The sequence below is a fragment of the Apteryx rowi genome, unplaced genomic scaffold (genome assembly GCF_003343035.1).
Source record: "Apteryx rowi isolate R43461 unplaced genomic scaffold, aptRow1 scaffold_803, whole genome shotgun sequence".
Taxonomy (NCBI): Eukaryota; Metazoa; Chordata; class Aves; order Apterygiformes; family Apterygidae; genus Apteryx; species Apteryx rowi.
The window spans coordinates 279,958-305,473 of NW_020451098.1; the positions used below are offsets into that span (position 1 = coordinate 279,958).

Consider the following 25,516-nt stretch of genomic DNA (forward strand, 5'->3'; position numbering starts at 1 on the left):
AGTTACAGTGCCTAAATGTCTGGGACAGGGAATGGTTTTCACTTTGTGTTTTCAGAATAATCAGTATGAGGTGTGTCTGCTGAGAGCCTAATTTTAGGCTCCTAAGCAGGCTTTGTCATATGCTAGGTATTTTCTGCTGTGTATCACAAACAATAACAATACAGTAAAAACTGCAGGAGACAGAAACTGAGTCTCCGCATGTTTTGCACTAGGTAGACCTAATCAGAGAGGAGTTTGGGGAGTTTTATAAATAATAAACACAGAGACAGAAATAGGAAATGGAGAGAAATGATTTGGTTTGTCCTAATGAAGTCTGTTAAAGCCTAAGGCCTAAAAGCAAAATCCCAGTCCTGGATCTTAGCTGCAACAACTTTCCATCTCTAATTTAAGCTACTTGTCCATGATGGTATTTCTATCATGCTTGTTGCTATGAGCTTTCTATTTTTAATAGGTAAAATTCAGATTACCTAGTTCAGGTACTTAGTTTAACTGAATTTCAGTTGAGCACGCTGGCTTTTGACATGTCCTTGGAGAAAGTCCTGGGTAGTCAAACAACAAAATTATCTTGGTGAGACTGTTAGGTTGAGGTCCTTCCCAGCTATCTCAGTATAGGTTCTCATGTGCTCTGTTGCAGAAGAGACAAAAACAAGTAGTAATCAAATCAGACTGGAAGAAATCTAGCCATCTGCCCAGTGTCACAGTGACCAGAAGTTAGATGATAAGCTAAATTTACAAACCTAGTCTCACTGAGGTTGCTTGTTTTGGTCTTTATGTGTATTTACCAGGGACTCTGATGGCCTCACTGTAGCAGATAGCTTTCTGATAAATGCTAATAAAATTATGAGGAACAGGTCTGCCTACTTCCTGATGCAAAACATAATAGTAAAAAGCAAGGGAAAACAAGCCACAACTGGTCATCCACGTAATGGATTTTTGATTATTGCAATTTACTGGAATATTTGGCTTTGGATCAGTCAGGAGCCTCAAAGACACATTTCATCTCTGTCAGGCGCTTAAAATTATGGGAGCCAGTAGTAACACGACCTGATCACTGCACAGGTGATAGGTGGGATGTTGAAAGGTGATAGGTGGCAGAAATGATGGATCTCTTTCTCTCCTTGAGAGAAGCTGGCAATCCAGCAGTCCTGCTTGCCCTGTTGAGCGGTATGCATATTGGATCCTGGGGAAGCAGTAAAATGTCTTGCCAAGATTTCTGTTGAGGTTAACTAGGAAAGGAAAACTGGTGTTAATATAAATGGACTTGAGGAAACATAACATTGCGTAAGTAACATGGTAAAACATCTACTGCTATAAAGAAGTACCAGTACCAGAAGAATGGAAAAAATAGAGCATATAGTATTTAGACTCATGGTCAGCTGCTATGTAATGTGACACAGCTGTTCTGTTCTAGAGGGAGGCAGTGGACTAGCTGCTCTGTATCACTTTGTCTTGGATCAGGGATTGCTCCTTAGCCTCTTTTTATTAGCAGTATGGACACAACCTGATCTTTTACTCTTGAAGCATATCCTGAATTTTAAAAAATAAAAGGTTTTGATTTCTCTCTAGAAGCAGACCTAGAACAAACTTGTGTTGACTATAGAAAGGTTTCCATTAAAGATAATAATGTAAGTGGGGTGGAACTGGTCTCTCCTGAGAGACCTGTTTATGGGAACTTTATTAGGTGTCATAATGGAAAGAGTCTTTTATTTTTGGCAAACATTGTTTGTGTTTACTAATTGGATAAAAGGCAATAATCTTTCAACACCTCAATGTGTTAGACTGGAATGTGTTTATAGAGACCTGGGAATGTTTTGACAATGGTTGGGAGGTTGGGTAGTTCTGACACCTGGGTTTTCGATAAACTGAAAATAAAATTGTTTCAAAAGGTTGTGATGAAATATTTGTGACAGCAGTGAGAAGTTAAGGATGTTGCAAATATAGTAAGGATGCAAATGCCAGTAAACTGGTGTTTAACTACTGGTGTAAGGTACTCCAAATGTATTGTGAACTACCTGTCAATAGATGAATATAGTAGATGGTTTGGAGTATAAAAGGACATGTTCAAAGATGTTTTTCTTTTTCTAGATTCATGCTCACATTTGTGCTTTAAAGATCCTGGGGTCAGTTTGCTGCCAAGCCTCAGCTTCTTCTTCAGTAGAAAAGGATCATAGAGAGCTCACTGCTGGCTCCAGCATTTGTGCAGAGGCTTGGCAGAGCAGTTGACATTGTTGGCAAGTCTTTTGTGAGCAGCTGCAATAGAGAAAGTCCCTTAGAGAGCAAGAGACTGAAGGAAAGGAGCGGGAGTCAGATTTCCTATCTCCATCCCTAGAAGTATCTTTGCTTGGAATCTTTATAGAAATTGTTCAAGTGACATCTTGACACAGGGGCTAAACTTCTAGTTATAATTAATTTGGAGCCCTTTGCCCAAAACTCTCATTATAGCATGTTGAGAATCCCAGTAGGTTGACACTGGGATGCAGACGCTCCTATTCCCAGGTGGCAAGATGTTCTTGCCAAAAAGAACAGGGCAAAAAGCTCCTGCCATTGCCCTGAGGCAGGCACAGGGCTTCGCTGCTCATCTCCATCATGATTAAATTCCTGATTCTGCAGAGAAGAAAACAACCCCTGAGTAGCTTCTACTATTGATTTGCCATTGCTCTTTGACAAAACACACCATCTTTATCCCAGCCAACCGCACTGCCTGAAATTAAGTTTGCTGGTTATCGCTGAACTATTACTCAGTAACCCACTCTGACTGATAACTAGTTGCCCTACTCTCAGTCTGTTTTTTGGCTGCAGTTTTAAAATACAAGGCCCAGGAACAAAGGATGTAGGAAGAAGAAAGAGAATAGCACTGAGCAGCAGAAGAGTGCTACCCATGTTTTCCCATAGCTAAAAAATATGTGGGGGTTAAAATTTCTGATTGATTGACTATGAAAGCTCTGTGAAGTTTACTAAACAAAATTTGTGTTATGTCTTTATGGAGCTGGGCAAATAGTAAACATTTGTTTCCATCATTCTGCAAGCTATGCAAGATCTATCCTGCATATTAGGGAAAGGTTCAACCCAAGAGTTCTCACAATTTGTCTTTATAACATATTTAATGATAAAAATGGATTTTGTTTTCTTTCTTTTTAACCATATAATCTGTGGCTAGCTGCTTAAGGAGTTAAAATGTCTCTGTGACAACAAAGGAAAACACAAGCACTCAGCTTAGATGGACAATTATTTTGGGATGTTTAAATTAGTTTAGGAGGAAACAGAGCACACTGTTTTTAAGTCCAGTGGGAGAGCAGTAAACAGCTCTCTGAATTATGTTGCACAAACTGAGTCCCTGTGATCTAATGTTGCTTACAAGGGGAAGGAGGTGGTCTAAGTAATATCATTTCACAGACACAGAAAGAGAAATGAATGTACAGAAATACTCAACTGCTTATTTTGAGCAGAGAATAATTAATCACACTTAGAAATAAATAAAAATCCAATATTTTTCAACTAGAATGTTGGTGAGATAATTTGTTTCATGAGAACTTGCAGAGCAGAGCTTATTCAGGAAACGTACTAAGCTAAGTATGCGATGGTTATTCAGAGCTTAAAGAAACAGAAGCCTGCAAGTGGCACATGTAGTGAAGGACATGACAGAGATGCCTGAACCGAGGTGGAGAAGGCCCCATCTCAGCACCAGACAAGGGGTTTGCAACAGAAATGCCATTCCCCCCATCCCTTGCCTCGTCTTAATAGGCAAAGAGGGAAGGACGTGTATAAGCAGCCCCACTGATAGCCTGACTTCATAGTGGGATTTTTCTTTGCTGTTTGGGCTGATGCAACTTGCTATAGAGTAGCGTTGGCTGGCAATGTTCACTGATAGAAAACAGGACTAGAAGTTCATTTAATTCTTACCTTGTTCCATGGCAAGATCAACTGTATCTAAACCACTCCAACTGATATTTCTCTAGTTGTTCTTAATTCTTACGGAGTATTGCCTCTTCCCAGGCTACCTATTCCAGTGGTCTATCATCCTTGTTGGAAGAAAACAATGTTACAAAAAAACCAAACAAACTGAGGAAAACAGTGTAATGTCAGCATTAATGACATAATGGCCCAGCATGGGGGCAATACGGAGCTGCCCCAGTCAGCCCAGCTGAGATTTAAGCCACATCAGGATGGCTGTATGTCATGGCTTGTAATCTTGTCTTCCCTAGGTGGTAGTTTTCCTAGACTGGCCTTGCTGACCTTGCCTTGGTCATCCCTGGACTCTGCAGTTAGTTCACATTTTCCTCAGAATTTCACTTTTTAATTCAAACCAAAGTAGGTATGTGTACAGCCCTTATATTTCCAACAGCTCAAGAGTAATCTTTACTATGGCAACATACTGGTGAGGGAAACTATGACCCTAGTGATTAGTGCATGGCACTGGGGAAGGGGGGGGATCTGTTTTGACCTCTCTTGCTCTGCTCCCCACACTTACTGTGTGATGGGTTTCAAGCCATTTTAACCTTTCCGTGTGTTGGTTTCACCGTCTGTAAAACTAGGATAGTAACTTCTCTTTCATAATATTTAATGACTGTAAAATACTTAGAGGGCCTGGAATATGAACAGAAATAAAAATCAAGGCCCAAAATTAAGACACAAGTGCTATATTTAAATGTTAACTTTCCTAATCCATAATAATCAAGAATGCTTAAATCTTATGATCTTTCTCATACCGAAAGAGTCCAGATTTTTTTCTTCAGAGTTCCCTACTGATTTCAATATGGGGTCCTGCTTACCACTTTCTTCCACTTCCACTTCCATGCCTGCTGAAACGATCACTGAGAATTCAGAAACGCGAAGCAGTTTTCTGCATTGACGTTGAGCCACACTGTTGTCAGAACCAACTTGGTGTTGACAGCCGGGACACCTTGTTTCTTGATTCTGATTTTTGGAAGGCAGAACTGACGATTCATGTTTATGACACAGGCTGCTGCTGCTAAAGCCAGTACCTGCACAAGTTACTGTGACATGAGACTGCTTTCTGGCACTATGGGAGTCACTGCAGCAATTGCACGTGCTAGCAGACATTTTCTGAAGCTGTGGTCAGACAACAGGAGCAGTGTGCTATCTTTCTACATCAATGAATACATTTTTGTAACTTTGATGAGGAAATAAGTAAGGCCTTGGACAGAGCCAGATCTAGGAGGATGTCTTGGAAGTGGTACAGAATTACAAATTTTCCCTTTCGGAGGGTTTCAGCCTGCATAGAGTTCACAGTGCTGCAAAGAGCAGCAGTGGGTGTTCACAGTGGGAACACTTTGGGCAGCCAGAGAGCAACTGGGCAGCTAATTCTGGACTGCGGCCTCTAGAAAAACATTACAGTAATGTAGAATATAGTTTCTCCAGCAGAGTGGATAGAAAAGCAGAGAGCTGAAGAAGAGCTAGTGGAATACTGTACCTTGTCTCAGCAAGCTTTTGTTCTCCATTCCTTACCCAAGGTTTTCATAGCTATATGGTACTAAGGAGCAAGTCTTCTTAAAACCTGACTTAGTCCAAGAAAATCTGTATCAGCTAAACTGATTCTGGAGGTTTTAAAAAACTGAGGTCTTTACCTTTTGTTCCCTTTTTTTTTTTGGTATCAGAAAGGAAGAAAAAAGAGTGAGAAATTAAGGAAACAGGTAAGTATTATTGCATGTACAAATTACCAAAATCTTTACGGTTTCTAGGTGACACTAAACATGAAAATGACTTCCCACACTTACTGCTATGTGATCCTGGGCTGATGAAGCTTGAAACCTATATGCAAAACCAAAACAGTAAAATCTGTCTCCTTTTCTGCAGAACACTGATACTTTGAATGGACAATTGGAAATAGCTGAATGATTTTAAATCTTTGACTTGCAAGAGTGAATCACATCAGACAGAAACCTGCAACTGTGTTAAAAAAATGATGTTAATAATAACTGTTTTCTAGCTTCACTGTATAGATGAATCAACATTTCTTATTTAAAGGAAAAAAAGAAAAATTGGATTAATCAATTTTAAGACTTGATAGAATATCAGCATCATTCTACCATTCAGCATACTCCAGGCTGAATATGGCCTGTCTGTTAGCATTATTGTTGAAAAAAGATAGCCTGTTTTAAAGACCTACAGGCACTGGAGAATTTTCACAACCCTTAATAAATAGTCAATTGTTCTTGTTCTAAAAAAAAAATCAAACTGTTAGAACTGCAGTTCTATTTTAAGCTTCTGTTGCTTCATCTTCCAATCATTTGGTTTGATTAAGCGTGTATTTGCAGGATAGGCCTTAAGAAAAGTCATGACTTAACTTCCTCTTGATAAACTTGATGGATTTTGTCAGTCTCAAATTCAGGAATCCATCCCTCTTCAGGAAAGTGCTTAAACATAGGTTTAATTTGAAATCAGTCGAAGTTAAGCATGTTGACTGATAACATAATTTTAAGTATTTCCTTGCTCAGGACCTCATTTTCATACTGTGAATTTTCCAGGCCCTGAGAGTGCTTTTCAGAGCTCTTGCGGGGCCTTAATAGCCATAGGAGGAGCTGTGCTGGCAGATTAATGGTATTAGCTACTCTTTGCAGGGTCTGTCTCTTCTCCTAACTGCTGCACTACAGTACGTTGCAAATTACTGGAACGTCATAGATGCTAATGCACTGCGGTATCTCCAAAGTGCACCTGCTTACCTACTACCCCTAGCTGGCTGCTCCACAAATTCTTTCTGATCCCACTTTTTGCAGAAAATACACTCATCTCAGCCTTGTCCAGCCATTCCTGTTCCTTATTGTTCCAGTATAGCAAGAAAGAAACATTCCCCTGCTGAGGTGACCAATGTCCAGTGAAGACCAGACAATCCAGCTGCTTGCATTTGATGGCTGTATAATTTGGTTTTCTGTATAACAATCTGATCATTTCCCTATGCTTGATATTATATGTTATCCTGCATCTTGTATTATGTAGTTATCATGCATTCCTCAACTGGTTAACTTCACACACAGAGTGAGTTCTCAGACTGCAATCCATATTGATGCCATGCACACAGCTCAAACTGTATTTTCACATGCCATATTTAGACTTTTCCATCTGCACATTCTTATTGTGCAATAATCTTTCCGGGGCTGCTGTAAGTCAGACCACAGGTATCCTGTGCTCAGATGCCTGTTTCGTACACTCCTTTGAGAACCCCATCACTCTCTCTAAGTTGTAGGCAGCTAACCACACTTACAAATTATAGTTCCTCTTCCAAAATGACGTGTGCCCACACCTAGCTATCAGTTTCATCATTATTAGATCTCAATTTGATAGCTAGGCTTCCTGTTTTTCAAGCTCAGAAGAGCATTGCCCTAACCTTTTATAGTATTACTTGTCACCTATTCTCATGGCTTTACTGATTTTGTAGACATGATCATATTTTTCCAGTAGTGGTCACATCAGTCCTGCAGACAGAGTTAAAGTTCTATTTTCATTGCCTATACAGTCAAGAAATAAACGTCTCTCTGTCCTCAACATACTGCTGTTTAGCACTATTAATCTCCTACATCAGTTTCAAAATCATTGATTTCTAGGCTACGAGTAGCCTTATGTTTGAGTACAGCCTGTAGTTTTTGCACCTAGATATATCACCTTGCTTTTGGCTGCATTGTCATTTAAATGTTGTTAACCAAAGTTTAATAAAGTGTAATAAAGACTAAGATTCAAACATGTCCTTTCTCTTATTGCTTGGATCTTCCATATAATTACTAGTTGCATGTTGTCTGAAATCTTGTATGTAGAATTACAATTTTATGTGGAAGTATTTTGTTTCTTGATGGTTGTTTGGCTTGCTGAAAAGTACCATGCCTGACAAGTTTGATTTCATTAATATAATTAGAAGATTTTAAGGCAAAATATGAGTATCTTTGAGGATATTAAAATGCCACCCACAAATTTACTGATATTATATTGATGAAAATTGGTACAGCTTTGTTTTCTGCCAAATCAATTCCAGAACTCGACTAGCTAGCCTGAAAAATTCTTTTGCATATAAAAAGTAATTAGTTTCATTTGCTTTATTTTTCAATGTTTTTGCTGTGAGTATCCTGAGAACACCTTCAAAGTGTATCTCATAACTATGAAGTGGAGCTGTTTGCTTAATATAGTATCAGTTCTGAATTCGATTAAAATTTAGTCTAAAAGGAAGCAACATTGAAGGTGCTGCAAATTTCTATTACAAATAAGTTGGTCCAAAAATCAACTCGTACTGTCAAAACATAAACTTAAAAAGGAAATGCACCAATGATGGCAAGAATCTCCATATCCTGTACCCTGATCAAATGTAATGTTAGCTAGGAAGGCAATACCGTTTCAAGCATACGAGAGGAAATAAAAGCTATGCGATTTAATTGTAACTGAAAAGTTGTTTTTAAAAAGGGATTAGAGAAAGGCCATTATAATGACCCAAGAATTGAAAGACATATTCTATAATTTAATTGCCAAGATTTCAAATTTTGCACAGCAATGACTTGATTATGGTACATAAGTGTCCTTATAGGTAGTAACCAGATGAGATGGGTGGGAGAGGCTTGTTTATCTAACAGAAAAGATGCAGTTGGGACCAGTAACTGGCAAATAAGGCCAGATAAAATACAAATCAAAAACAAGCCATACATTCCTTCTGAAGGGAGGATGGACCAAACTACTACGGGAACTGGAGCATCCTTATCCTTCCATTCTGGAAGATGAACACTAAACACAAATGATTGACCTTAGGGCAGGAGTAACTGGATGAAATTCTATGAACTACAAAGAAAAAAAAAATTGTGTCCTACCAATGGGTTAGAGCCCAGTGGTTGCAAAAGATACTTAGGAAACTGTATGCATGGAGATGTGAGTTAGAAATCATTAGGAAATGTTGGGAATGGTTTTGAATGGCCTGAGTGAGGCCAGTCTATAATCAGAGTAATTATGCCATGTTCACATCTGCTCAGGTGACCCTCTCCAACCCTCCTGAACTGCCCAGTGCACACCTGCATTGATGTGTTTAGTTGTAACATTGTTACATCATCTATATCTTTATAATAAGACAACTGAGAACATTTTTCCATTAGATAAAGAGTTGTCATTAAAGAAACATTTGACTGCCATTTCTGTTTTTAAAGTCTATGACTATGAGTAAAGTATTTTAGAGGATGAATAGTTACAGAAAATGCCAAGGCCATGCATCAAAAACACTACCTGAGAGAAAAAATACTGGTAAAGATAGCATAGAAAGGGGTTTGGCTTTTTTTTGGTCTTCTCTTCAAAACCAAATCATTACTGTGATTTTTTTTTGGTGTTTAAAAAAAAAAAGTCCATTAAGTACATGAAGTAGAAAAGTGACAGGTAGGTTTTGAAAGAAAAAATATCACCTGCCTTAGTATTTTCTAGAATATCCTGTAATTTTACTATCCTGAATAAGTATCACAGGACTTGTGGAAAGCATGAACTTGTACTGAATGCCCTGGTGAGGACATCAAGTAAGAAAAGAAAGAACATTTATGGGTAAACTTTCTGGGTCTGTCATGGTAGGTGGGATGTGCCTGAAGGSACAGAGGCGTCTCTAGGGCAGAGTTCTCCATCTGAGTTAGTCATGCTAGCCTGTCTTTAAAGTTAATGGAGAGAAACAGGCACTAGCAGGGCATGAGTTATCTCCCTGTGAAATAGATGCCATATTGCTAATGTCTAAATTTGAGTGAGACAAATTCCATCTAGTAAGCTTTTTTTGGGGGAGGGGAGGGGTAATCACTCAATCCCTCTGTGCCACATTTTCCCTCAGTTAAAACATGACTAATGCTTGCTTTCTTCTCCCCTACATCTGTTGAGCCTTTGCTGACCATGTATCTGGGTAGTACAGAAGGGACCCCACAGCTCAGATGAATCTGCAAAGAGTAATAAATGATAACTTCATTAAGTAAAAGAACGCTTATACAACAGAAATAAAATGAAGAGTGGAATGTGTTAGCTTCCACAAAAGTCAGTTTTAACCATTACAAGTGGCAGGAGTGAGACCTAGAAAGGACTACATAAGGTCAAGATAGGTGAAACAACAAATATCCCAGTGAAACATCACATGGCTATAAGAATCTTTGGGGCAGAAGATATTCTATGTTCCCTTCTGTTCCAAACCTGGTTTTATTGCTTTATTATGTGCTCAGAGAGCTCAGAGAGAAAAAGCTTTTATTTATTTTTATTTACTAAAAATAACTGTTTTCAAACACAAGTAGTTTGTTTGGGTAAGAATTACACCATGAAAATCCTAAGACTGTTTTCTGTAAAAATAATTTTTTTTAAAAAAAGCATTTCATAACCATTGTATTTTACCTGGGAGGTTTTTGATGGGAGTTGAAATCAGTTATAAGATGGCTAGAAATTGTTACAAATAACGTATCTTGAATAAGTTGTTCAACTGACAATTGAGACAATGTTGTAAGATAAGATCAGGACTGTGTGTGTAGGGTGGGAGAGCATAAGGGTGGATGGAGATCAGGGTGAAGAAGCTGTATCTCAAGCTCAGTGTGACAGTTCTAAAAATTTCAATACATTAAGATGCATTTGCTCCACTGAGTCCATCATTCTCTCTGACAGTGCAACAAGATTTTGCATTTTATAACATTTTGGAAAATTACTGTTCAGTCTTCCATTTTTACATGCAGTTCCCATTGTTCCTTGAATTGCAGAAGGTACATTTCTCGGTCCTCTGATGCTTCATCAGATACCTGTTTCTCATACAGCCTGGACAAAATTCCCTCTTTGTCAGGATCATCACACTGAAATACAGCTTCACATGCCTCATTTTCAACACTGAACAAAGTAGGAATGTATAGTCTTCCAGTGTGAGGATCCCAATCTACTAATATGGTCTGTTCATTCTCTTTCTCCGGGTCCTTTGCAGCTGGATCCTGGAGGCTCTGTGCTATTGTTTCCAGCGGAGGACAGGATGTCTGCCCAGATTTTTCAGTACCCAGGTCCACCAAATTGATACTTGCCTCACCCAGCAATGTATCTGCTGGAGGAACCATCTTCAAATTAAGTTCCTCTAATTTCTGTCCCAAACAAGGATCTGCTGCCCTCACCTCAAGTTGAGGGCAATATGGCTGCCCTACTGTAATATTATCCAAGCCCCCCACCAAGTGTGGCTCACCTAGCAGTTCCCTAGGGGCAGAAGACTTCTCTTTCAAACGGAGTTCCATTAGTTTCTGAGTGGGACTGAAGTCTTCAGCCCTTACATCAAGTTCATACTCTATATTCCCTTCATTTTTTTGGCTCAAAGAATTCTTAGTTCCAGCCTGGCCATAAGATGGCCAGTTCCTCGTTTGGTCCCCTTTTGAGAAAACATCCACTTCATGTGAAATATCAAGCAACTGTTTTGTTTCCAGCACTTCTTTTGGAGGCAAATTCTTCCCTTCAGTGCCATTGTAAACAGTATAATAACGGGGACTTTTCCCTTCTGACAGATGAATGGATTCCCGAGATGGCTTGTACTCATCCACATTAATAGTGATAAGGTTGACCACTATTTTTTCACAAGGTATAAAAACCCTTTCCTTGCATTTATCAGTATAGTGCCATACCTGGAAAGCAAAAATATTTTGATTTGAACAAAGCATAATACAAATACCATCTTGCTGCTTCTTATACTGTTATCTATTTTTAAAATATAAGGCTGGGTTATACTTTTTTAACAGTCAATATTTCAATTTAGGGGAAAAGGAAGTTCCTCATCTATACCTCCAGGAGTGTCAATGTGCTCCACTTTTTTTATTCTGTCATAAGTAAAAACATATTATGACCAGCTCTAATTTCCCTTTTCTCACCTTCCCCATGTCAAAATAATAGTTAGAACAATTTTGTCAAATTCTGTGTATGTTTCCACCAGCACAAACTCAAGTGTCTTCAGAGAAAACATCAGCGTTTTCCTTGGGTCACAGATTACAGCATCTATTCCATTCTATTTAACCAGTGAAGAGCAAATGTAGTCGAAACCACATCGCACAAGCACAGAATCAGCTACCGTGTTAAGGTATAGCTCACACAGGATTAAATAATAACAGGTTTCCTTTCAAAGAGGAAGCTATACATGAAGGTTGAAATGCAGTGTATGAAGCCTGCATTGTGGATTCTGTCACAGGCTGCATTTGTGACTCTGGGATAAATTACCTAGTTAAACAATAGGAATCTCTCTGAAATAAATAATATTTCTGACAGAAATAAATATTGTATGAGCAGTTACTAAAATAAAATACAATAAACAAACAACAACCAGAAGCTGCACTTAAATATTTTCAAGCTTGAATGGAATACTAAGACCACAAATCTATATACCAAGTAGCCTGAAAGCCCTCCCAGGTCTGAAATGCTGGACCAAAACAACTTGCTTATTCCACTTACCCTTGGCCACAGGGGCTAGTCATGTGGAATAGTTTGCAGGTTGGGAAAAAAGTGACCATCATTGAAATATCAGATTTCTATTAATTTGTTACTTAAATCCAGCAGTTGAGAAATAAAACTGAAGCTTTTAAGGTGGTCAYAAAAAAAGCTCAACGGACATAAGAAAACCCATATTGATAATACATTTATAAGAGAAAAGACTCTTGGAATTTATTCTGCTGTTGAGTGGGAGTCTTTCACTATAGTCAGAGAAGATAAAAGGCTACTTAAAGACCTCTGCCCTGCTAGCTCTCAAAGGGAGACTGTGCCATCTCCCCCTACCATCCGCTGTGCCCCAGTATAAAGCTGGCTCCTTGTCAGGTGCAGAAAATATCTCAGTCCGCATCTGAACACAGTGCAGCGGTAGCTGCTCTACTCCTTGCTTCTACACTGTCCATGAAGTATTCAGTCCTTAATGAACATTTCTCCTATCACCTCTGCACTTCTGTGGATTTTTTTCAGATAGAGCAGCATGTTAAAAGCAACTCCCTTACATCTCCCGTCCCACACTGTCATGCAGACTGGATTAAGTTTGTGCTTGAGCAATGTGTTTAGAGATAGCTGTGAGAAAGTTCTGCTGGGCTAATGGGCTGGAAACAACATTTCTTAGACTCCATTTGTCTTTCTAGAAGATAAACTTAATGAACTTTACAGAACAGCTCTAAAAAGACTTATGAACATTTTTATATAGAAATTGTCTTTGGACTGTCTAAATAACAGAATGTGTTTGCTGGTACATTTTTGGGTCTAGGAAATAGTGTGCAGTATTTCAAAGTATTCTCGAAATCCAAATTAAATAATCTGCACGATGCACATATGCTAGAACCTTCACAAAGATAATTAAATGGCCAAATCTGGTAATACATAGTAATAGCCCAAGGAAACATCAGTATCTGATTTGGTCTGGTGCTTCTGCACTCCTTAATTATCTTCCTTTTTGTTTCTAAATTCAACCATTAATAATTTGTGTTCATTGAATCTCTCCTGTGCTTTTTCCTGGGTAAATTTAGAGAGTGCTGACTTCCTCATGGAACTTGCTTCAGTGCACCTCAGACCTTGCCTACAGCAATGACTCTTCTCATGGGAACAGTTCTGTTCTGATCCTTGCCAGCTCTGGTCATCTCTTTAGGAATACAAGCGGTATTCCTATTAGAGACAGTTGCTAACTGAGTTACAGTTGAGTTACTCCTCTGTTTTTCTTGTATTTAACATCTCTCATGTGATGCTCCTTTCTTGATTTGAGTGGCAATTACAACTTTTATCTTTTATTTGTGCACAATGTTCAACCTTTGTGCTATCTATGGTTTCCTCCCAGCTGACTCAGAGCCCCAGAGAACACACAGCTCTACTGCGAGTGCCAAGGTTGGCAACATCATCAGCAACACAGAACACTTACCAGGTTTGTTGGATGTTTTTGTTTGCTGACATGAATATACCTGTGCACACAATAGCATGCCACTGAAATAAAAAGGACAACCAGAATGACAGGCAGAACATATCCAAATAGGATTGTTATAGTCTGATCTGCTGTTTTATCTGTTAAAAAAACCAAAATTTTAAATTTATTTACCCATTAATGTAGTAACTTTTAATATATTCACATAGTAATATATGTATTCATCACATTGCTTTTTAGCTGTGGGATGCAAATGTTTAGATAAACAAGGAATTTGCAGGCAATTAAAATGCTGACATTTGAGCGAGGACAAATTTTTATTACTATAATTCTAAAAAGAAGTAACAACTCTCTTAACTCCATCTCTCAGACTCTCCTGTTCCTAACTTCTCCCCACTCCAAATGACCCAGCTCTGCCACTCTCAAACCTCATGCTGGGGAAGAGAAATATTCTCCATTCACTAAGACTTAAAGAACCCAGATCTTTTTCTTCAGAGGTACTGTCATAGCTAGGGCCTACTGACTAGAAGATATTTTTTCAAGTGAAGGACTTTTTTTCATCAGTCCAAATGCAGAGAGGGGAGGAAACAATATTAGCTTTTCAGTCTCAGAATGGGCACATTAAGAACTTTCAAACTCAGTCACCATGACTTTTTCAAAGTTGGATCTTATTTCCATAATTTGCAAGCCTACACATACCTTTCAAAGTAGCAATGCAATATTCTTTGGAAAACCCACTGTTTAAAAGTGGCGTGGTGACATGTATCTGTGCGCTGACACAATAGGCTGTTCCAGGTTCTAACCAGGGCACAACCAAGGTGTTGTTGCTGACAGAGAACCACCACTAGAAGACATAAGAAAGATTCTTCCCTTTAACTCCTCACTTCACAGAAAGATAAAGAATTTTTATAAACAAAATGCATCACAAGCACATAATTTTTCTGGAAGTATAATGATACTGCAAGAACTGCCAGCTGCATCTTTTTTTCTGAATGCAATCAAAATTCAAGTTATTTATTAGGTCACATCCCCTTTGAATATTTTATCTTCCATTCAATCATTCTGCTACCGCTACTAAACAATTTCATGCTTTCCATGAAGGAGAACCATGGGCCATCACTAGCCCACATACTCATGCTGATGTAGTAAAGATAAAGCATTACTTCAACTCCCTGCTGAAGCCTAGACCAATAAAAGGCACTGGTAAAGACAGAAGCCTTAGGATAATGGGTATAGCTATACAGACCTTGGAGTCCAAAGTAATTGCTCTATGTCAAACATCTTTATTTAAAACAAAACAAAAAACTTAAAACCTTTTGTACACTTCTAATTGCTAATCTTGGCATTTAAAATCCCCTTTGACAGAAGGGGATCTTTTTGGTGTAAAGATTCTGTTTCTTTTCAATTCAGAGTGTGTGTTTGGGGGACAGGAACAGAAGAATGTTCTTGAATCTGATCACCGAATTCTTCCTCATTTCCAATGTTTATGCTGGAAACTACTCCTTGATATGGAATGTAAATTTGAAGAGACAGATGAATGAAGACATTCAGGTGCAGTGGTAAAGGATGCAGTTTGCAGTGATGTCCTGCGAGTACTGCCACCAGACTGACCAGCTGGGGAGCAGTTCTGCTGAAGAGGACCTGGGGGCAGGCACCATGCTGTTTATGAGCCGGCAGTGTGTCCTGGCAGCAAACAGCATCCTGGGCTGTATTAACATAAGAGCCAGCAGATAAGGGATCAACCTGCTTTACTTGGCACTCATTAGATCACATCTAGAGTACTGCATCCGGTTTTGGGCCCCCCAATATAGAAGGTTATGGACAAACTGCTGTGGATTTAGCAGAGGGCCACCAAGATGACCAGGGGCTGGAGCACTTGCCCAGTGAGAAGAGGCTGAGGGATTGGGGCTTGTTCAGACTGGAGAAGAAATGGCTGTGGGTGGGAATCTCACAGCAGCCCCCTAAGACCTACAGGGAGGTCATCAAAAACATGGAGCCAGGATCTTCACAGTGCTCAATGGAAGGAGGATGAGAAACAAGGGGCAAAGGCTGAAACAGGAAGTTCAGACTGGATGCAAGGAAACACTTTTTCCCCATGAGGACAGTCAAGCAGTGGAACAGGTTGTGCAGTTCCCATCCTTGGAGGTTTTGAAGACCCAACTTGACAAAGTCCTAAGGTGAGCTGGTTTGAGCTCAGAGCTGACCCTGCTTTGAGCAGGAGGTTGGAGTAGAGACTGCCTGAGGTCTCCCTTCCAACCTGAATGATCCTACAATTCCTATCATCCTATGAATCTTATTTCAATTATTTCTATTACAGACAAAGCACATTCCAATAAGCACAAAACATGGATTTAATAGGTACAGCTCTACAGCCTTTTCAAAGCTTACCCGTTTCTTTGTTTTTTTGTTGAGGACAGACACATTGTATTGCAGGCCAGGATATACCTGAGCCAGAGATATGGATTCTCCCTCAGGATTTCTCTTCCATTTCTCAGGAGCAGTTAGAATGACTGAAATAGATTTCTCCGTAGAAGATACGCTTACCATGGGTGGATCAATTTTAGCTGGAAAAATAAGCATTTATATAAAGCCATTTCATGCAGCAGAGGCACGTTGATTTGACTAAGAAGTTTCTTAAAGTGGTTGATATTACATTTTTGTAGTATTTTTGAGAGTCTAAGTAGGACTTTGAACAATTCATTTATATTATTAGAAAATTATTTTCCAGATAACTAAGAAAACCTTACATTGAGAATATGAATGCTGACTTGGAATTCTGCTTAGGAATTCCTATGAGTTAGTAGAATATACAACCTTGCAACTCAGTTTGCTAAAATAAGCTAAATTACCAGTGTGTTCCTGGATTATCTGGCACAGCTGAGAGATATTGTGCTATAGACTATGATTACTGCTTGGTTTAATATGGCCTTTTTAAAATTAGAGTTCTTTATACAATGGATGGGCCACAGCTATTTTTTCCTTCTTGACTGAATGTTTATCAAAGCATAAAACAGTATTCAGTATACGTAACAGAGTTTCAAATATATGAATTTAACATATATATTCAAATTCTAATAAGATCATTTCAACTGCTGCCAACAGCATAAACCTCAAACAACAGCAAAAAATTCTAACCTCTCGCTAAAATTAAAATATCATATACTATGAAGGCACACGCACGCTAGGCACATAGTATTAATCAAGGCTATAAGCATCTGGCTTTGTGATTAGCTTTCCTTACTATCTGTGAGAGGGTTGAATCGTGTAGTCTCTATCCAGTCAGAGCACATTCCATGTAGGAAGGCTTTAACACTCGCATAGTATTGTTCTTCATAGTCAGATGTTTCACTGGAAAGGTCACACCATGTTCTACTGATATTCCTGCATTCTGATTTTTTAATCCATTTGCCAACACCATATCTATATTGAAAAAGAAAGAGAAAGGAGTTGTACAAAAACCATCGCCATGATGTATTAGTCATCTGATACACACAGAAATAGATACTAGAGCTGAGAAAACAGTTCGCCTGCCCTGCAGAAATTTGCAATTTCAAAGAATTCCCAACTCCAGCTGAGATAAAACACAAGATTTTCCCAAGTTTTCAATTAAAAAAAAAAATCAGAAAAAGCCCTCTCCAGAAGAGGCAATAGGGAACTAACTGGAATGCTAGAGATACTAATGTAAGTCCTGTGTTGCCTGCACAGACCAGAGATCTCTGCTCAGTCTCCACATCTTTAGTTTAAACTATACACAGGAGAAGAGAGTTGGGTCTATTGGCTATCATTTTGTTCCAGGTGACTGTTTATATGAAGTCAAAGAGTTCTATCAAGAGTTGACTAGTCAAAGTGGCCAGTGGCTCTGTTTGGTGTGTGGAGACAGATGCTCAGGGGTCTCCAAAATATCTGTATAGGAGACCACTTATTTCTGACTTTTAAGCTGTTACTTCTCTCTTTGCTCAAAACAAAGACTCCATCTGGGGTACAATAAACTTCAAAACCCTTCGTGTTGAAGCAGAGGCATATGCATGCTACCTACAATGCTTCACTACTGACAAATTGTCATATTCTACTAGAAGAAATCAAGAGTTTGCTGGAAAATTCCTGCCTGGTTTTGCTCAGAAGCTCCTGTTCCTCAAATTCACATTGTGCTGAAAATAATTCCTATTTGGCTGCTAATTAAAAGGCAGCTTCTATGTTTTTCCAGAATAATATCACTCACCAGCACTTTCCACCTAGCTCCAGGCCTTGCTCTTCTAGGCAAGTAGTCATATGAATACAAAAATGCAAAAGATGGCTGTAACTATCACTACAGAATCTTGTGATCAGCTGACCCTGCAGAGGCAGTGTAGCCAACTCTCTCTGAGTATTTTACCTTCTGTCCAATTATTCTTCATTCTATTGTTACTGAGCAATCCCCCCCTCCTTTTTTTCAGGAAGGTGGAATATGTCACTCCTCTATCAGTAAGGAGGGCAAGATCAAGGCAAAAGAGGGTGCAGTCTCTGGCTGTAGAAGCAACTCCTTGCATTTTTTCATAACCAGTACAAGTTACAGGAAACTTCTGGAGATTCAAATTGTTTTTAGTGTCATGAAAAAACTACTAGACTGAGGGAAGGGTATATAGCAGAGAATAAGACTGAGGGCATTATATCCTTGATAACAACAGTACTACACCTTTTTATAAGCTAAACTCCATGTACTGTCCTTCAGAACAACCAAGTGCTCTCTCAGTACGAATAAAGAAAATGGATTCTGGTCCTAACTCAGATTCCTTGATATCCTACCAACCATTCGGTGCAACTATTTAAAATGTAAGGGCCCGACTGATCACTTCACTTTGATTTCTACAATACTTGATAACTTCAGTGGATTTACTCCCAAACAGGAGGAATCTGTGGGATCAGAAGAGATCTGTGGGTGTTGAATTTGTTAGAAAAGACCGGTGAAACACCGGGTGCTGTTAATGTTCCATTAAATACTACATCCCCAGATTCATTTAGATGTATATATAAGGCAACTGAGAAGCCAATCCACAGCACAATCCTTCTTCATTCCTTTGTCTCATTTCTCAGGAATGTGTCTGAAAGCTTTCATGTTGCATCCCATGTTCCTTTCATAAAGAAAAAGTCTCCTTACATATTTTTAATTGGGTTTGAAGTAAGCAGTACCAGAAGTTAAAAAAACATATTGCTTAAATCTTCTAACCCACATTTTAGTTTTCCTTCTTGTACTTTTTACCAGCCCTATCTTGCATAAAGATTTTTTTTATTTAAAAAATCTAAAATAAAAATGACTGAAGGATAAAACCAACAAGCCAACTTACACTGAATACTTCACCTTGTAGAGTACTCCATCTCCTGTGCCTTCTGGTGCTGACCAGTGTAGGACATTCTTCATGTTTATAGATTCAAAATGGACATTCCTAGGGTTGGGCAAAGAACAATACAATTCTCCTGGGAAAGAATAAAAGAAAAGAACAACATACACTAAGAATCAGCAATTACATATGCTTCCAACTAAGGAAAAAATATACTTATTTTTAAGCATGCAATAAAATGCTAAATGCTGCCTTCCCCTCTGCAAAAAGCACAATGTTGTTGGCCACGGAAACTCAGTTAGTTCAAAACAATGTCCCTAACTAGTTCAGTCCCAAGGTCTCTGTAGATGAGTGTTTTGTTTCTAGCAAAAATGGCCTTTCTATATGACGGACATTGGCATGGAATTATCCGGGGACTGGAAGCTAAAACTAGATAAGTTCAGTCTGAAAGTAAGACAAACATTTTAAAACTTTTGAGGGTAACTGGGTATCAGCACAATTTAAGACTCGAAAGTGTACAATATCCTTGATGCTTCCCTAGCATTCTTGTTCTATTTGAGTGTCCATCACTGGGCATTAAATGAATCCAACCAGATATCTTTAAAAAGACATGGGGAGTCTAGTTCAAGCACAGCTCTATAATCAGAAGTAAAATTTCACATTGGAAGATCTGACTAGACGATCACAATAATCCTAAAATCATTTATCATCCACATTTATTCTCCAGAAAGGCAAAATTGAATACCTACTCTTAGGTCACTCATCAGAATTATTGTTCATTGCACCAGCCTTTGAAATAAATAAGCAAACAAGTCTGGGGTCTAAGAACCCAGTTCCATGTGTTACTAATACACACATCTAATATTACAAATTGAATAGGGATGCTCATATGGCTAAATAGCTTGCAAAATGGAGGCCCTTGGGCCTAGGGACAGAATCCCAAACTCCAAGTTCTCTACTCAATACTGAGCACCTCCTGCCATGAAGATGGTGCTGATGGGAGCTGGCAGCCATCAATAGCCCCAAGAGTCAGCCCTGAAACAGCCGCTGCTGTGAAAGAGCTTCTTGTGAACGGCCATGAGAGAGAGCCTAATGGGGAAGAGAAAAAGTGAATCTGTGGTCTTTCAGGACTTTTCAAAACCCTTTAAGCTCTTCCTCCAGGGATGCAGTTCTAGTTCTTCTTTAAGATAACAAAAAGAAACAGGAAGAGGGAAATAAAACATTACAATGAACAGTGGGAACTGATCTGAATGAATAGTCCTTGACCTTTGTTACTTCTTTAAGCAGTCCTTAAGATTTTTAATTGAGTATTTCACTATTACTGAAGTGCTCATTCTCCTGTATATGTAACATATAATTGCTTCTGTAAATCAGGACAGTGGTGTCTTTTATTAACTTGCTGACTTCTAACTGTCTTTGAACCATACAGTAAAAGCTTTTACTGAACACACTCTTCAGTAAACTTGTTAAAACAACCTCCTTGCAATTCTGTGGAGACCAGCTACTTTAAAATGTCTCGTGGAACTGTGGGGTTTTCAAGCTTCTAGCTATATATTAATGTTCAAAAACTCTGGTATATGTCTGTATCTGTAACTTCATATCATTAAGCTGTATAGGGAGTTGTATTTCTAGGACTTAGCTGGTATTCAGTGATTTTCAGATTTTTTTCTATTTGGAAAACAATTCAAATCAGGTATAGTCCTTAGGGCAAGCTTACTTATTTCCAGAGAATATGTAGCAAGTCCTGTTTCCTTGAATGTCTGGACTTAGAAAGGTTGAGTGACTGTCACCTTGCAGGGGCTCAAACTATAGGCTTGGTTATTAAAATGTTTCAGGATGTCAGAGCATGTGAAAGCAGCAGGAAAAGATCTCCAGGAAAGCTTCCAGTCTCCTTTGCTCTAGCATTTGCCTCCAAGTGAGATATAGAGTGAGATTAGAAAATAGAGGGTTTTACTTTCCACTCAAATAAATGTCCTCTACAACTCCTCTGCTTTAAATGAAACTAATCCAAATGTAAAGATGAAGCTGCCTGAGAGAGCTAACAAAACAGCCGAAAACTGGCAAGGTATGTTCAGTAAAACAGAGAAGTTCCTAAAACACTAATGTACATGCCACTAAGAAGAACAAACCAAAACATGGACTGCAAAAAATCCATGCATCCAATTTCACTCTTGGCACTGTACTGTATCCTTGCACTGAAGTGTCTGAGGCTACAGGATACTCATCACCTATACAATCAATAACCAGGAATGAGAGATGAAAAAATTAGAAGTCACCACAATCCTGTCCAAGCCCTTAAAAAGGCAAGTGGGTAATCAGTGTAGAAAGAGAGGGAGGGACTGAGATGCAAAGGAACTTTCTGTTGCAATGCCCAAACAAGAGGAAATACAATGTAGGTATTTTCTCAGATTGCTGGGAGTCAAAGCCATGAAAGGCTTCTCATCAGAAAACAATGAGGAAAAACTAAAAAGCCTGACAAAGAAAGAGTTAAGAATACAATCGAGCCCAGAGGAGAATACAGTGTATACTGAAAGGTCCAAAACCCTTTGGAGGAAAGATTAAAAAAATCCCAACCCTCATACAGCAGCAGATGAGCAGGAGATCTGTCTCCAGTAACCTGGGCTCCCTGTGAATGAGGCATCTAGTTTACACTAGTCACAAACAGCAAAGGAAGTTAACCACTCCCGTAGGCTGATTCATCTCCCTAGTTAGGATGGAACAAACTGGATGTGTCTCTCTCCTTCCAGTAGAAATCACAGTCAAGCCAATTAGCCTTATGTCTGCTTCTTAGGCAGCTAAAGTTATCAGAGATGCACCTTGTCCTGAAGGGGGTGGGGAGGAAATGTAATAGGTCTTTATATGACAAGAATAATCTGTCCTCCATGAATAAGGAAAAGGGAATGGACTTCAGTTTCAGGAAGAACAGCAGCATTAGAAAACATGCCTTATGGGAAAGGGAGTGACATGTGAGAATAAATTATCTGAGAGAGCTGATGGAGGTTTTGAAGGGCAGATTAGAGAAACATCTGCCAGGAATGATACTAACTTAGTTGATTCTGTTAGGGGTAAGGAGATGGACTGGATGACCTCTTAAGGTCACTTTTGCCCCCACCTTCGATAGGACTTCTTAGACTAATATTGATAAATCTGGCTTTCCACTATGTAGTAATATATTTGACAGGGGCACTGCTTAGTCAGGTAGAGGAGAGCTAAAAACATCCCTAAGCTCACTTTTCAGACCTTTATCTTAAAAACAGTTTTAAAAATCTGTACTGCTTATCAGGCTAATACACAGTCACTGAATTGAACTGGATGGAAGTGGCCAACTTATCACAGACAAGGGAAATTACTTCATTGGTTTTCTGAATGGTTTTTGTTTGCCTGTACTTTTTGACATTTGTCCATCCCTGCATAAACACATTTATATTTCTTGAGCATATTTATAAGCTTCCTTAAAGTAGAAGGAGTTATGTATTTATTATATTTTAATATTTTTTAAACTAGTAGCATACAAAGGTATTTTTGTTGATTTTTTTTTAATTCCCCCCCCCCCCCGTGTGGTTTCTGATGTGGTAAATGAAGTTTCAAAACAGAAACATTGACTACAGCAGATGAGCCAATCTCAGCAAACAAAACCCACAGAACCGTATCTTTTCAAGATCTAAAGCATTACAACACTAAGTTTGCTCCTATCTGCCCTGAGTTCAGTGTGACTTGGAAGACAGAGGGACTGAGACCGTTAACTTTCCATTAACTTTAAAAGCAGAGATTTGGTTTCTATTTTTTGGTCTTGCCCGTTTACTAAAGATTTCTGTTTGCCCTTAGAAGAAACCATGTAATTCTTTTATTCTTCAATTATTCATCTGTAAAACAGGAATAAAACTACCGCAATTCGCTTATTTCTAAGAAGAGTTAAGCATAAACTCCTTCGTGTGTATATAATGCTCAACAGAATCTGGAGACATGCACAGAAAATAAAACTTACATGTAGCATGTATGTTCCAAGGTCACCAATTAGTGCAGAAGTATGTGCATTTGCTTGCTTATGTCAGTATCTTGTCTTTAAACACAATATATCCAATATTATTCTGATTCTATTTCCCTCCATTAACCAGGATTAATGTCATGGATGTCACAGAGTATTTTCAGTTTACCCTGGCCTACATGACAGCAGAAGTCAGTCATACGCTTGGCTTTGCTAGGTTCGGTCTGTCTCATAGGCAGTGTCTGCAATGGCTGTCATCACTTTCCAGTATAATGAAGTCACTTCCTTAATTTATTTCTTGCACGGAGAAATCTGGAGCCCTTATTACTGTCTTTTGAAGCACTGTAAATCAAACCTTGAGCAATATCGTTCTTTACATCTCCATGACTCTTTGCACACCTGAACTGGAAAGAAAGTAATAATATAGGTTTGTAAACTTGATCATCACAATGAACAGCCAAGCCCTGATCTTAGAATAAGCAATTGCAAGGCTTTACAAAACAGATGAGACTTAGCCTAAAACCACCTTAACATGTGAGCAAACAAACCCCACTGACGTCAGTAAGCTTATTCACATGGGTAAAAGACTGCTTTGCAGCTGCCTCATCTACTCTTTATGAAAGAGCCTGTTTGGTTTAAAAACGTGGTCAGTTATAATTGCATAGAGCTCAGTGCCGTATACGTGCTTTGCTTAAGTCAGTCCTCAAAACAGTTTTGATTACAGCAATATCTTTCTGCATACATCCGCACACATATATAAAAATACAAATGCATATAATCTCCATGATATAACTATCTGTTCAATGTACCTACTTTTTATGTCTAGCTAGGAGGCACAGCTGCCTAATGCTGTGACAAATAGCTAGTGTTTCATGTCAAAGCTGCAGAACAAATACAGCCTGCAGCTACCTGAGCGCTCTCACTATCAATTGAATTGTTAACCCAGTCCAATGAGAGATGCTATTTCTTTTTGCTCTCATGTAAGCCAGAAGAAAGCCAGCTCCACTTTTCACTTGAATTTGATAACCTAGCACTACAAAGCATAAAAATAAATACATGACACAAAAATCTAGATATTTTTCTGTACACTGGCTAAAGTTCCAGGGTGGGGAGAAGACAGAGACGTACTGAAAGCTTAACTATTGCCACAGAAAGCCATTCCCTGCAAGTACTGTTGTTGACCTTACTGCTTTCAAGCAAAATGATCATCTACTGTATTTATTATGGCATGGCTAAAAGGGTACAAACAGGATTGCAGTCCCACCAAACTATCTAATAAAATAAAACAACATAGAAAGTTCCAGTGTTTCTCTAGACAACTATAAGTGAATCTATGAGTGAGCAATGTGGTAAGACAGAAAGGGGAGTCTTATTTCAACACAGCTTTTCCCAATAGTTAAAGCAGTAAAAACCAAGGACTCCCATTCCTCCCCTGCCAGTTGTCTCAGAAGTTAAATGAGGAACCTCACTTACCTGCACTGACAACTACAGAAAAGATTTCTACTTCAATTACTGCTGCACTTCCTTATACTAAAGTAGCTGTTGGGAACACCTCTAATGGACTTGGCTCCTTTGAGCTAGGCAACAAGGCAAGCGGTCCCTGCACTTCATCATTTACAGCTGCCAATTCAGGGCCTCTGATATAATCCAAGTTTACACACTTAAGTAAGAAAGCAGACTTTCAAAACGCTGAGTCTCTGATTTTCCTTTCTTCACTGGGAGCTTAGAACCACCACTGAAATATCAAGCAATTTAGGAGCTAGCTTTCAAAAATATTCACCAAAACATTCACTTTTGGCTATTCTGTAGCTCATTCCCTTTCTGTAGTCTTTTTGTTCAGTTTTGGGTGACTTTCACCAAATTCTTGTAAAATCTTGCTTGTTTGTTCTACACTGCTGCTTTTTTTTCTTTAAGGAATTCTTACCCTCCTGCCTTACTCTAGCTCATCTCCTAAAATGGTTACGTGGTTGGCAATGAAAAATATTCAAACCCACACCTAAGCATAACATAAGAATGGTAATGCTGGGTCAGACCGAATGTCCATTTAGCTTAATATTTAGTAGCATTCAGCAGCAGATGGTTGGGACTGTCTTTTCTGGCGTATCTACGGTCTTCGGCAAGTTGACGCTGGCCATGCAGGAATGTGCGGGAGTACATGAAATGGTAAACAATGGAACTGAGCCAAAACTGGAGATCAAAAGTTACAGAGAGGAAGGGAAACCCTGCAAAGCCAGGAATACACGTTAGCAAATGTCGTTACCCGATATTAGTCATCTTAGCAACAATTTAAACAAATGAGTTAGACTTTCAAGCCCATTCCGTGAAGAGTTTTCTCTGTGCTGATTTCTTAAACTCTTTTCTGGAATTCAACAGACTGGATAA

General features: G+C 38.9%; 1 protein-coding gene and 1 long non-coding RNA gene across 4 annotated transcripts; both read right to left on the reverse strand.

Annotated features, from left to right (window-relative positions):
• Positions 1 to 959: 959 nt before the first annotated feature.
• Positions 960 to 5,177, reverse strand: LOC112977194. Its single transcript, XR_003257352.1, has 3 exons — positions 4,770 to 5,177; positions 3,901 to 4,019; positions 960 to 1,226 (listed from the first exon to the last, which is right to left on the reverse strand). It is a non-coding gene; the product is annotated as an uncharacterized LOC112977194 (long non-coding RNA).
• Positions 5,178 to 10,171: 4,994 nt separating this feature from the next.
• On the reverse strand, positions 10,172 to 23,538 carry IL20RA (interleukin 20 receptor subunit alpha). Of its 3 annotated transcripts, none has more exons than XM_026089240.1 (7): positions 23,135 to 23,538; positions 19,170 to 19,285; positions 17,076 to 17,254; positions 16,223 to 16,398; positions 14,534 to 14,678; positions 13,835 to 13,974; positions 10,172 to 11,582 (listed from the first exon to the last, which is right to left on the reverse strand). In XM_026089240.1, the coding sequence occupies exons 2-7, from the start codon at positions 19,220 to 19,222 to the stop codon at positions 10,641 to 10,643; spliced, it is 1,635 nt and encodes a 544-aa protein (XP_025945025.1). In that variant the 5' UTR covers positions 19,223 to 19,285; positions 23,135 to 23,538; the 3' UTR covers positions 10,172 to 10,640. The 3 variants fall into 3 exon arrangements, with proteins under 3 accessions (XP_025945025.1, XP_025945026.1, XP_025945024.1); XM_026089241.1 differs by having other exon boundaries at positions 13,835 to 13,896; positions 19,156 to 19,285; XM_026089239.1 differs by having other exon boundaries at positions 19,156 to 19,285.
• Positions 23,539 to 25,516: the final 1,978 nt, after the last annotated feature.